This window comes from Ailuropoda melanoleuca, chromosome 16, assembly GCF_002007445.2.
Source record: "Ailuropoda melanoleuca isolate Jingjing chromosome 16, ASM200744v2, whole genome shotgun sequence".
NCBI lineage: Eukaryota > Metazoa > Chordata > Mammalia > Carnivora > Ursidae > Ailuropoda > Ailuropoda melanoleuca.
This window is the reverse complement of record NC_048233.1, coordinates 79,700,966-79,713,684: the sequence shown is the minus strand read 5'-3', so window position 1 is coordinate 79,713,684 and position 12,719 is coordinate 79,700,966. Positions and strand designations below refer to the sequence as shown.

The 12,719-nt window shown below is 39.2% G+C and overlaps 1 protein-coding gene across 1 annotated transcript; it reads right to left on the bottom strand.

The window, feature by feature from the left end:
- Positions 1 to 3,578: 3,578 nt before the first annotated feature.
- LOC100471731 (olfactory receptor 4D10) lies at positions 3,579 to 4,514 on the bottom strand. Its single transcript, XM_002930877.1, has one exon. It carries the CDS (start codon positions 4,512 to 4,514, stop codon positions 3,579 to 3,581), a length of 936 nt encoding a protein of 311 aa, XP_002930923.1.
- Positions 4,515 to 12,719: the final 8,205 nt, after the last annotated feature.

The following is a 12,719-nucleotide window of genomic DNA, read 5'->3' as shown; positions in this document are numbered from 1 at the left end:
GTATCCAGCCAGCTCAAGAAAAGTTTGCGATTGGCACTTAGTTTTGGGTTTGGGGAAGTTCAAGATGCCATGGCGCTTATTTGGATCTAAAGGTAGCCTTTGTTGTAAAATCAGGTACCCCAAATATTAAACCTGAGTTCAAGCAAACTGCAGTTTCTCCTTAGAGACTTTGCATCCCACTAAGGCTAAAAGTTTTAAGGGGTGGATGCTGTCTTGCTGTGAAGAGGCCTCAGAAAGGGAGCAGAGAAGTAAGTCGTCTACATGCTGTAATAAGGTAGAGCCCCCAGGTAACTTTTTACCATCCAAATTCGCTTTTAAGGTTTGGGAAAAGTAGGAAATACTTTAGGGAAAACCCTGAGACATTACCGTCCAAGCATATTGCTTTCCTTCTCAAGTGAAGGCAGACATTGACGGGCTTTATCCACTGGCTTTATACTGAGGGAGCTGCTACATAAATCAATCCCAGTGAAAATTTGCTTTTTGTGGGGATGCAGGCTAACAAAGTGTTGGAGCTGGAACAGCAGGGTGATGAGGAATAACGATATTGTTCATGGCTCAGGGATCCTGGACAAATCTCTATCCACAGTCTTTGGGTTTTCTCACAGGCAACATGGGAAGATCACAAAGACCAGAGCAGGGGATGAGGAGGTCCTGAGTCTTATGATCTTTTTTATGGACTTGTTGCCTTGAAGAGCCTCTTCAATTATAGGGTATTAATTAATTTGGGGGAAAAAAGGATGAGTATCTCTTAGGAGGTCTAACCAAAAGGAGATAGGTTTAGAGATAGGGACCTGTTGAGGTTTGAGATTCCCTCTATTTGAATGATTTCAAATGGTTCAGAACCCCAAGGCAGGGGTTTAATAACAGTGGGGTTGAGCACAAAGAGTGTAGCTCTGGTGTCAATAGGGCAGGGAGAGATTAATTCCCAATCTGGAGAGTTGTTTCTCCAAGCTGGTTAAGAGAAGGATTGGGTAAAGCCCCTATATTTCCTCGGAGACCTGTGGGAGGGCGTTGGATAGGCCGGTCAGAGGGCTGAAGACACTTGGAGCACGTTTGTAACAATTTTTCTTGCAGTGTCCTGGCTTTTCTCAATAACAGTAGAGGCCAGGAGGGGTTTTATTTAGGGGACTCCATTTGTTGGAACTGAAGACTAAGGATCTCAGTGGTCTTCCTTTTCGTTGAATTCTCAATGGTGCAGGTGAGCTGATTTGCTAAATTAACTAAATCTGGTGTGGATATAGTTTCCCATTCCATCCTGCTCCTTTTAACTAGAAGGGAAAGATGCCAGTTAAGCCTATTACGGAACACAGAGTTGAAGGCTACCTGAATGGATTCAACATCCATAGGAAGGCCAGAATTTTCCTTAAAAATAATTTGTAGTTGATGGTAATCATCACGCACAGGTTCCCTGGGTTTCTGAGTACAAGCCTGAATCTTAAATCAACAGGTTTTGGGAAAGCCTAGAGGTTGCCAGGGGAAGTCAGTGAGTGATTGTTGAGCCCGATCACGTAACAAGACAGGGGCTTGGCCTCTTGTTTGCAGTTTGGAGATTTCAGGATCATCCCGATTAGCTGCTTTCATCCAGCGTTGGGCTTGGCCTTCACCAGTGAGCATGTGAACTAGCTGGTACAAATCAGAAACCTGGTTGGTAAGTCTGAACCACTGTTAAATTCCTTGGCAGATCTATGATGATCTTCAGTAACTCTAGGAAACTCTTTGACTATGGCTCATAGTTGAGCCTTAGCCCAGGAGACACAGGAAATCATGGGCTTACCATTTAGGATCCTCAGAAGGTCTAATTTTATTTTACTTTTTATATTCTTTTAAAAGATTTTATTTATTTTGAAGAGAGGGAGAGTGAGCATGAGCACAAATGGGGTCAGGAGCAGAGGGAGAGGGACCAGCAGACTCTGCACCAACAGCAGAGCCCAACATGTGGCTGGATCCCAGGACCCTGAGATCATGATCTGAGCCAAAATCAAGAGCTACTTAACTGAGTCACCCAGGCATTCCTAGAGGGCCTAAGTTTAAAGGGACAGGTTCTAATGGGTTCAGAGGAAGAGGAAGAGCAGAGAGGTTTGGAGAAAATGGGAAGTTCAGTGAGAGAAGTGGAGGGTGTGAAAGTGGAGATGGAGAGAAAGAGGATGGGGGAGGGGAAAATGTGTCCTCAGCAACTTGCCTTTTTTAGGTTGCTTGTTTGCCTCAGTTAACTTGGAAATGGCATTCTGTAGAGAGATGATTTTAGAGTCGAACACACTTGGAAGCCTCCAGATACCAGGAGGCATCTGAAATAGGCATCTCATTCCATTTGTGTTTTTTGAAGCTGCAGTCTCCTAAGAAAAGCAAGTTTGGGGAGATCAAATGTGCCCCCTAGTGGCCACTGGAGTTCTAAATTAATTTTGGTTAAGTTGGTCCAATTAATTTAAAATGCTCCTGGTCCGTAGTCTCTCATATGTCATTCCCCCTTCTGATTACCACCCCCCCCCCCCCCTTTTGTTTGGTGACTAACATAATAAAAAATCATTAAAAAAATAAAATAAAATGCTCCTGAGGAGGGACCATAAGTTTTAAACATAAAACCAGACTGGGCCCCAGAAGGAGGACCTTCCTGAGAGAATTTAGCAGATTCAGATGCCATTATTCAAAACCAGAGATTTGGTAAACAGAATAGTAGTCACCAGAAGGGGCAGTGTCTTCCTAACAACATAAAAGATGCCAAACAGTTGTGGAGCTCAGCTAGGAGGGAACCCCGATCTGAGAGGAGACTTTTAGAATCCAAAGGGAAAAGACGACTCAGGGAAGCAGAGAGTGCAAGGGGCACAAGTGGGTACCTCACATGCTTCCGGGGGCCATTTTTTCCTTAGGGGTTCATCTCCTTCAGGCTCCTTTGTGGTCACCATGTAATAGTGACCTTAAAAAACAAAAGGGCCAGTTATTTTACCAGCAAAATGAGTTTTGGGGAATGGTCAAAACTGCTATTCAGAACAAGCCAACCATGGCAAGCCATCGGCAGGTGGGAAGACCAGGGGAGACGCGCTTGCTTGTGTAGGGGAGAAGAGGAAGCTGGGAGGGGCTGTTTTTGCTGAGTTCTCATTACCTGGGCTGTTGCTGGGCAGGGAGAAATTTTTCCCTCCTCCTGCGGCACAGTATAGGCTTCTCCTTGCTGGGGAATGAGGGGTGTGTCTCTTACAGCCAATGGCAGTGTGAGATCGCTCCCTTCAGGGCTTCCCGGCTCCATTTTAAATGAGGTTTCCTTTATTTATTTTCACACAATTATACCTCAATAGAGTCGAACATTCCAAATTGATAAAACTGCTTGAGTATATTTTGATTCTGTTGTCCTTATTTCTTCGAAGGCTGTATTGCAAAAGCAACATGTACCTCCCTGGCTAACAACTTGATTTCTTTTGTAACACGGAACCCATATTTTGACATTATCATTGCGTGCTGAGCAGAATTTTTGAAAGTCCTCTGTATCTTAGTAGAAATATAAAAATTAATTAGAAATTCTTGAATAAATACAGTTTATTTCACAGACAAATGTTTTCAAGGGTGATGAGAAGGAGTGAACTACCTGTCTATTCCATGTCAGAAGGCACGAGTCTTCTCCTCAGTCTCCTCATGGCTGACTTCATCTCTTGGTTCCTCAGAGTGTAGATCAAAGGGTTCAACAGTGGGGAGATGACAGTGAAGGTGACAGAAATGGCTTTATCTGTGGGGAGGGCAGTGAAGGGTCGGGCGTAGACATAGATACAGGGCACAAAATGTAGGGTCACTACAGTGATGTGTGAGGTGCAGGTGGAGATGGCTTTCCGTCTGCCCTCCCCTGCCTGAGACCTTACTACTAACAATATGACCATATATGACACTAAGAGGAAGAAAAACCACAGTGTGGTGAGCAGTCCATTATTGGAAATCATCAACAGCTCAAGCATAAAAATGTCTGTACAGGCAAGCCTGAGGACCTGGGGGACATCGCAGTAGAAAGTGTCAAGAACATTGGGTCCACAGAAGGGGAGGGGCAGCAACAGGGAAATCTGTACGATGGAGTGGGTAAAGCCCCCCACCCAGGAAGCCACTATTAATCCAATGCAATGGCCTCTACTCATAATGGTCACATAGTGCAGGGGCCTGGAGATGGCCACATACCGATCCAGTGCCATCACCGACAAAGAAAATACGTCCACCCCTCCAATAAGGTGGAAGAAAAACATCTGGGTAAAGCAGCCATTGAAGGAGATGGTCTTTCTCTGTGACAGAATATCCACCAGAACCTTGGGAGCTGTGATGGAGGAAAAGCAGATGTCGGCCACAGATAAATTACGGAGCAGGAAGTACATGGGGGTGTGAAGGCGGGACTCACAGGTCACAGTGACCATGATGAGGAGGTTTCCCAGGAGAGTCGTCAAGTACACCAGAAGCAGGAAGAGAAATAAGACCAAGCTGAGTCCTTGATCCTGGGTTAGGCCAAGGAAAGTAAATTCTTTCACCCTGGTGCAGTTTTTCAGTGCCATTGAGTCATTGTGTTTTTCTCTTTTGTTTCAAGCGACTTCACATGAAAGTACTTGGCTATTTATTTCATTTTCCTCCTAAGCACTATGCCTGCAATTCAGAATCTTGCCCATGTGGCTGTAGTGTTTGCAATTTGTTGGGCTGTCCAAATTTTTAAGATTGTAGTCAGTTTGGTGATCAAATCAAATTATCACAAGCAAAGTCATTCAATAATTCTTTTCCTATAACACTCATTTTGGAACGAATAAGCATTTATGTTAAGTAGTGACCTTTACATAGCATACTTTTTAAATTTTGGTTTTTAAATTTTATTTTTTTATTCCACACAAATTGATTGATTGTCTGAAACATACAAAGTAAGAAATGTTTCCAGCCACTGTAGACTTGCAGTCTACAAGTTTAATGTTCATATTAGCGAATATTCTGTTGACTTCAGGAGGGTCTTATCTTGCTAGAAAAGAATGTTCTGTTTCTTAATTCAGTGATGCTGTGGCGTGGGTCACTTTCCCTGCTCTTTGCTGCCTTACGTCAGATTTCTTAAATCTGCAGCCCATTATTCCATGTAGATAACTTGTTACTATGATCATTATTTTATACTAATCAGATTATTTGCTTGATAATCATTTAAAAATACTCAAAAATTGCTATTGGAAAACAGATTGAGAGAGCGTATAAATCTAAATCTCAAAGAATCACATTAATTTCTTTTATTGTGGTAAAAACACTTCAACATGAGAGCTACCCTCTTAAATTTTTAGGTGCACAGTGTCGTACAGCAATTTTCTAGAACTTCATCTTCTGTAACTGAAGTGGTCCTCGCCCGAGTGTTGGTGAGAGAGTAAGGATGATGACCTGATTTTGAGAAGTGGTCTATTCTGCGTCCATCACACCCTTCTGCCTCTTTTGTGGATCAGAGCTAAGAGATGGGGAGAACACACAGCAGGGAGAGACATTAGTATCATTAGAATAATGCCTGTTTTTTCATACACTGTTAAGGGTAATTCTTACAAATGTTTATAAATTTTTATTTGTTCCACATTGTACTTAGCAAGTGAGTATTTATTGCAATCTTCATAGGTATCAGAATAAGTTGGACCACATTTGTCCAAGTGTTTACACCCTAACAAAAGTGGTGTTGTGTAAATTAATGAACAATGCATGATAAAATGTGCAATGTGTCATGAGAGAAGTGAAGGTAGATTTTTTTAAAAAAAGATCTTTATTTATTTATTTGAGAAAGAAAGCACAAGCAGGGGGATGGGCAGAGGGAGAGGGAGAAGCAGACTCCTCGCTGAGCAGGGGAACCCAACATGGGGCTTGATCTCAGGACTCTGAGATCATGACCCGAGCTGAAGTCAGATGCTCAACCACCTGAGCCACTCAGGTGCCCTGTGAAGGTATATTTGGTGGGAGAAGAGATATGGTAGAGATACCGTAATTTCCAGGAGCAACAAAAGCTACTACTTGGTGCGTGCTTACTATGTGTGAAGAGTTATAAAAGGTTGATACATTTATTGTATACCACCATCCGTTAGTAAATATTAATGTTTTTCTTATTTTTCATATAGAATATGAGTCTATGTTTGGCTGAAGGGAAGGAAGAGGTGGAAATAGGATGGAAGAAATGGTGGGTTTTTTCCCCCTTCAATCTCATATAAAGGGTCTAATTTTATATAACAGGAACGTTTGATAAAGTCTGTCTGAAGATAGGAATTTGGCAAAACAGGGCTCTGGAAACCCCATTTACATAGATCTTAGTCTGAGGTAGCCTCACTGATAAGCAACTCAAAGGATCACATCAAAGGTATGATGTCTTCCCTCACACTGAATGGACTACATTTCTGGAATCCCTTTTAACACAGCATCCCTCTTGCTGACAGTTATCACCCACCTTTGTTGTTTCTGTCGCTGGGAAGATCATCTTGGCTCCGAAGTGTTTGATATACCTGGAAAATATCAAAGTCAGACTGTTTATACATAATCAAAATAACAACATATCAATTTCACTATGTATAACGTTAAACTCAGCTAGAAGTTTAATGTCTTTACCGAATTCCTTTGATCCTGAAATTTGAACTAAAAATTGTACAGTGCAGAGTATTACACTTGGAGACTAAATCTTAGTATCTTTGCACTCCTTCCAAGAGAAAATGTGTGCAGATTCAAAGCCTCACACCTTCAAGAACTTTTGTGTCCCTGTCTTATATACAAATCCCCCAGCCTCAGGCCCAATATAAGAATTGCAAAGGGAATATTATTGGACAAGGAAGTGGAAGTCAGGTGCCTGATTCTGCTGGTGGTGATGAAGTTTCAATGGGAGTTATTAAAAAGTTACCAAGATATGCACATGTGTACACACACGGAGATGGACACATTTTTGATTAGTGTCCAAATTATTTAGAAGCTTTAGTGGATATCTATCCCCTTATCCACAGCTCAATCAGAACATCGTTAAAACCTGCCAAATGTGCCCAAGAGACTACAAGGTCCAATTTTCATGGCTTGCAAGGCTCAAAGGACATTATATAAATTTCAATTAGATTGCCAGAAAACTGCAAGAGAACTGGACATAAAATCCTTTGCTACCAGTTCAATTTCTAATTATACACAGGATGATTATAGTCTCATGATGTTGCTGTAAGTCCCCACATGTAGGGAAACATGACGTACGTGGGGTTTGGGGAATGCACATTTTTCCTGTTTTCCTACACTCTGCACCTTTGCTATCTCTCAATTTGGATACAGCTAGGTAAGTGTGTTAGTAAAGCTCTCTATACAACGACAGTGATTTCTTAGGATTAACTCAGTTTATCGAATGGCTTGTCTTCATATAGAATGCATTCTACTGTTTCTAGAATGATGATGAGATTGGCTTTACCCGCTTTTCCATTTTGTTTTTGTTTTATTATATTAAACTAATCTACAAAGATGAAAAGTGCATGAGGCAGGCTGTATATTTGAGATAGGTAATCCCCCTCCCCCCCCGCTTTATTTGAGATCTAATAACATCAGTTAAGGCTGGATCAGTCTTAAACAGACACAATACCATTGCGTATGTATAAGGTATACGATGTGTTGACTTGTTACATTTGTATATTGCAAAATGATTATTGTGGTGTTAGCTAACACTTGCATCACCTTACATGATTACTAATTCTATTTTTGTGGTGAGATCACTTAAAATCTACTGTCTTAGCAACTTTCAATACACAGTATTGTTAACTATAATCACCATGCATTAGGTTCCCAAAGGTTTTTCATCCTATAAATGGAAGTTTGGATCCTTTAACTAACATCTCCCCATTTCTCCCACCCCTTAGCACCTGGAAATCACCATTTTACTGTTTCTGTGAGTTCAGATTCCACATACAAATAAGATCATACAGTATTTCTTTCTCTGTCTGACTTACTTCACTTGGCTTAATGCCCTCAAGATTCATGCATGGTATCACAAATAGCAAAATTTCCTTCTTTTCTATGGCTGAAAATATTCCTCTGTGAGTGTGTGGTGTGCGTGTGCATGTGTGTGTGTGTGTGTGTGTCTGTGTGTTGGTGTGTGTGTGTCAGTGTGTATTTGTTCATATAAACAATATTTTTCCATTAATCCTTCGATGGATACTTGGATTGTTTCCCTGTGTTGGATATTGTAAATAATGCTGCAATAAACATGCTGATACTTCTTTGAGATCTTGATTTTATTTCCTTTGGATATGTACCCAGAGATGGGATTGCTGGATCATATGGTAGTTCTACTTTTAATTTTTTGAGGAATCTCTATACTGTTTTCGATAGTGGCTGATCCAATTTATATTTCCACTATCAGGGCACAAGGGTTTCCTTTTCTTCACATCCTTGCCAACACTTACCTCTTGTCTTTTTGATGATAGCCATCCTAACAGGCGTTGAGTGATGTCTCATTGTGGTTTTAATTTGCATTTCTCTGATGTTTAGTGACGTTGAGCACTTTTTGGCCATCTATATATCTTGTTTGGAACAATATCTTCAGTTCCTCTGCCATTTTTTAGTCAGATTGGTTTTTTTGCTGTTGAATTGTATGAATTCTTTATATATTTTAGATATTAACCCTATATGGTTTGCAAATACTTTTTTCTCATTCTATATGTTATTTTTTCATTTGTTAATTATTTCTTTTTTATGCAGAAGTTTTTAGTTCGATGTAGTCCCATTTAATAATTTTTGCTTTTGTTGCTTGTGCTTTTGGTGTCCTATCCAAAATGAACATTGCTAAGACCAATGTCAAGGAGCTTTTCTCACATTTTTCTTTAAGGAATTTTATGGTTTCAGGCCTTATACTTAAATCTTTCATCCTTTTCAAGGTAATTTTTGTCAGTGATATAAGATAGGGATCTAATTTCATTATTATGCATGTGGTTACTTAGTTTCCCCAACACCATGCATTAAAGAGACTACCATTTCTTCATTGTATATCCTTGCTTTCTTTGTTGTAAATTAATTGATTGTATATGCGTGGTTTTATTTCTGAATTCTCAGTTTTGTTCTATTGGTCTATATGTTTGTTTTTATGCCAGTACTGTACCATTTGATTACTATAGCTTTGTAGTCTAGTTTGAAATCATAATTGTGATGCTCCAGCTTTGTTCTGCTTTCTCATGATTGCATTAGCTACTAGGGATCTTTTGTGGCACCACACAAATTTTAGGATTTTTTTTTCTATTTCAGTGAAAAATGCCTTTGGAATTTTGATAGGGATTACATTGAATCTGTAGATCTCTTTGGGTACTATGGACATTTTACAATGTTATTCTAATCCATGAGCATGGAATATCTTCCATTTATTTGTATCTTCTTCCCTTTCTTTCATTTATGTCTCATGGTTTTCAGTGAATATATCTTTTATCTCCTTGGTTAAATTATTCCTAGGTATTTTATTCTTGATGAAATTTAAATGGAATTGTTTTCTTAGTTTCTCTTTCTGATAGTTATCCTCTTTGCTGGTAGGTAGATTTTTTTTTTCAAGTTTACCCTTCCACAGATGGAAGACTATTCAATTCTCTGGTTTCCTGCTTTATATCTATTTTTGGTCCTGAGCCTTTCCCTTCCTTTTCTGTGAGTTCTGTTTGCACTTAAGTAAGTTAAATAAACTAAAGTAAATGTTTCCAAGAAGCATTTCTAATACGTGTATTCATGTTTAAATCAGGACTTTATTTCATGACATATGGTCTTTCATATTGCCTGAAATATCCCTATTACATTTTCTCCATGGATATAGTGGTAGGCAGGAAGGAGACCAATGGTGTATGTGATTTGATTTTGTATGTAACAACCTGGTTTAATTCTTTTGTTATTTTCAATGATCTTTCAGTGAATTTTCTTTATATTATTTTAGGTATATCCTCTCAATATCTGAGAATAATTTTTTTCCTCTAGTTTTCCAAAGTTTATATACTTTCTTATTTTTCTTGTTTTTAAATTGTAAGTGAATTCAAGTTTAATGACTAATATTTGTGGTGTGAGTCGGTATCATTGTCTAGTTATGTGTGGTAATGGAAATTATTTTAATGTTTAATCATTAGGTATACTATTTGCTCTCTGGTTCTAATAGATATTTTTTTAATCAAGATAACACATTTTTTCTTCAATTCCTGGCTTCATAGGTATTCTGTTCTTCAAGGATGTGTGTTGAATTGTATTGAGTATTTTCTGCATCACTGAAATAATCACATTGTTTCTCTTTTTAATCCATCATTGCTATGTGTTACATTAATAGTTCTCTTTGAATTTCGGGAATAAACCCCACTTGATGATAATTTGTCATTGTTTTAATTCTTTGGTATGTAATTTGCTAAAGAGTAATAAGAGTTTAACATTTTTGTTCAAAGATGTGATTGGTGGGTACACATATATTCGATACGTGATAGTACTAGATACATTAAGTGCTATTATCTAGTTTATAGATAGGGTTATGGCATCTTTATAGAGTGAGTTAAGAAACTTTCTACCATTTGTTAAAAAATTGAAATTACTAACTTTTTAAATATTCATTAAAAATCACTCACAAAGCAGTTTGGGCCTAGTGCCTTTTCAAAGGGTGTATTTTTTTTAAAAAAGATTTTATTTATTTATTTGACAGAGAAACAGCCAGTGACAGAGGGAACACAAGCAGGGGGAGTGGGAGAGGAAGAAGCAGGCTCCCAGCGGAGGAGCCTGATGTGGGGCTCGATCCCAGAACACCGGGATCACGCCCTGAGCCGAAGGCAGACGCTTAACGACTGCACTACCCAGGCGCCCCTCAAAGGGTGTATTTTTGACACCTTTTCAATTCAACTGTAATTATTGATCTATTAAGATTTTTTCCCCCTTCCTTTAGTCAATTTTGGTAACCTTTATTTTCCATGGAAATTATATTCTCTCTTCCATCTTGTAAACATTTAATACTGTGTTTCAGTGCACTGAGTCTTTACTTCTTTCCCTTAGTAGGGTGCAAGTTCATGGATTACATTCGTTCGTATACTCGATCGAGAATTTTCACTCTAGGATGTGCCTGGATATTTGGAGAACAAAAGGAGGGTTCCTGGAAGGGAGTATCTTATCGGATTCCTATAAGTATCTTTATGTCCTCCAAAATGAGGAACTATAGCAATAGTATCTTTGGTCCCCTAAAGTGAAGACAAATAGCAGTTTCAAACTTTCTTTTAACACCAAGGAACTGATAAACTGTGTTATAGATGATCAAAATTTAGTCATAAAAAATCTGTTTTATACCAGTGAATTAATTGATGACAGTCTTATGTGTTCCTAAAGCATGGGGTTAACCAACTTAAACATGCTTGCTTTTTAACTGTCTCTCTTTGGAAAAGTGTTTCGTGTGTGAGTGTGCGTGTGTGTGTGTGCATGTGTGTGCATGTGCATGCACACACATCAGGGACTGATTACTTATATCTTTTTTTTAAAAAAAATTTACCCAGAGCAATCTACACTTTCAATGCTATCCCTATCAAAATACCAATGACATTTTTCAAAGAACTGGAACAAACAGCCCTTAAATTTGTGTGGAACCAGAAAAGGCCCCGAATCTCCAAGGAACTGTTGAAAAGGAAAAACAAAGCTGGGGGCATCACAATGCTGGATTTCGAGCTGTACTACAAAGCTGTGATCACAAAGACAGCATGGTACTGGCACAAAAACAGACANAACAGACACATGGACCAATGGAACAGAATAGAGAACCCAGAAATGGACCCTCGGCTCTTTGGGCAACTAATCTTTGATTAAGCAGGAAAAAACATCTAGCGGAAAAAAGACAGTCTCTTCAATAAATGGTGCTGGGAAAATTAGACAGCTACATGCAAAAGAATGAAACTTGACCACTCTCTCACACCATACACAAAAATAAACTCCAAATGGATGAAAGACCTCAATGTGAGACAGGAATCCATCAAAATTCTAGAGGAGAACATAGGCAACAACTTCTATGACATCGGCCAGAGCAACCTTTTTCACGACACATCTCCAAAGGCAAGAGAAATAAAAGATAAAATGAACTTATGGGACTTTATCAGGATAAAGAGCTTCTGCACAGCCAAGGAAACAGTCAAAAAAACTAAGAGACAGCCCACGGAATGGGAGAATATATTTGCAAAGGACACCACAGATAAAGGACTGGTATCCAAGATCTACAAAGAACTTCTCAAACTCAATACACGAGAAACAAATAAACAAATCATAAAATGGGCAGAAGATATGAACAGACACTTTTCCAATGAAGACATACAAATGGCTAACAGACACATGAAAAAATGTTCAAAATCATTAGCCATCAGGGAAATTCAAATCAAAACCACACTGAGATACCACCTTACGCCAGTTAGAATGGCAAAGATAGACAAGGCAAGAAACAACAATTGTTGGAGAGGATGTGGAGAAAGGGGATCCCTCCTACATTGTTGGTGGGAATGCAAGTTGGTACAGCCACTCTGGAAAACAGTGTGGAGGTCCCTTAAAAAGTTAAAAATTGAACTACCCTATGACCCAGCCATTGCACTACTGGGTGTTTACCCCAAAGATACAGACGTAGTAAAGAGAAGGGCCATATGCACCCCAATGTTCATAGCTGCATTGTCCACAATAGCCAAATCATGGAAGGAGCCGAGATGCCCTTCAACAGATGACTGGATTAAGAAGCTGTGGTCCATATATACAATGGAATATTACTCAGCTATCAGAAA

Coding starts and splice junctions, on each gene's coding strand:
- LOC100471731 (XM_002930877.1), bottom strand. CDS start 4,514: ATGGCACTGAAAAACTGCACCAGGGTGAAAGAATTTACTTTCCTTGGC.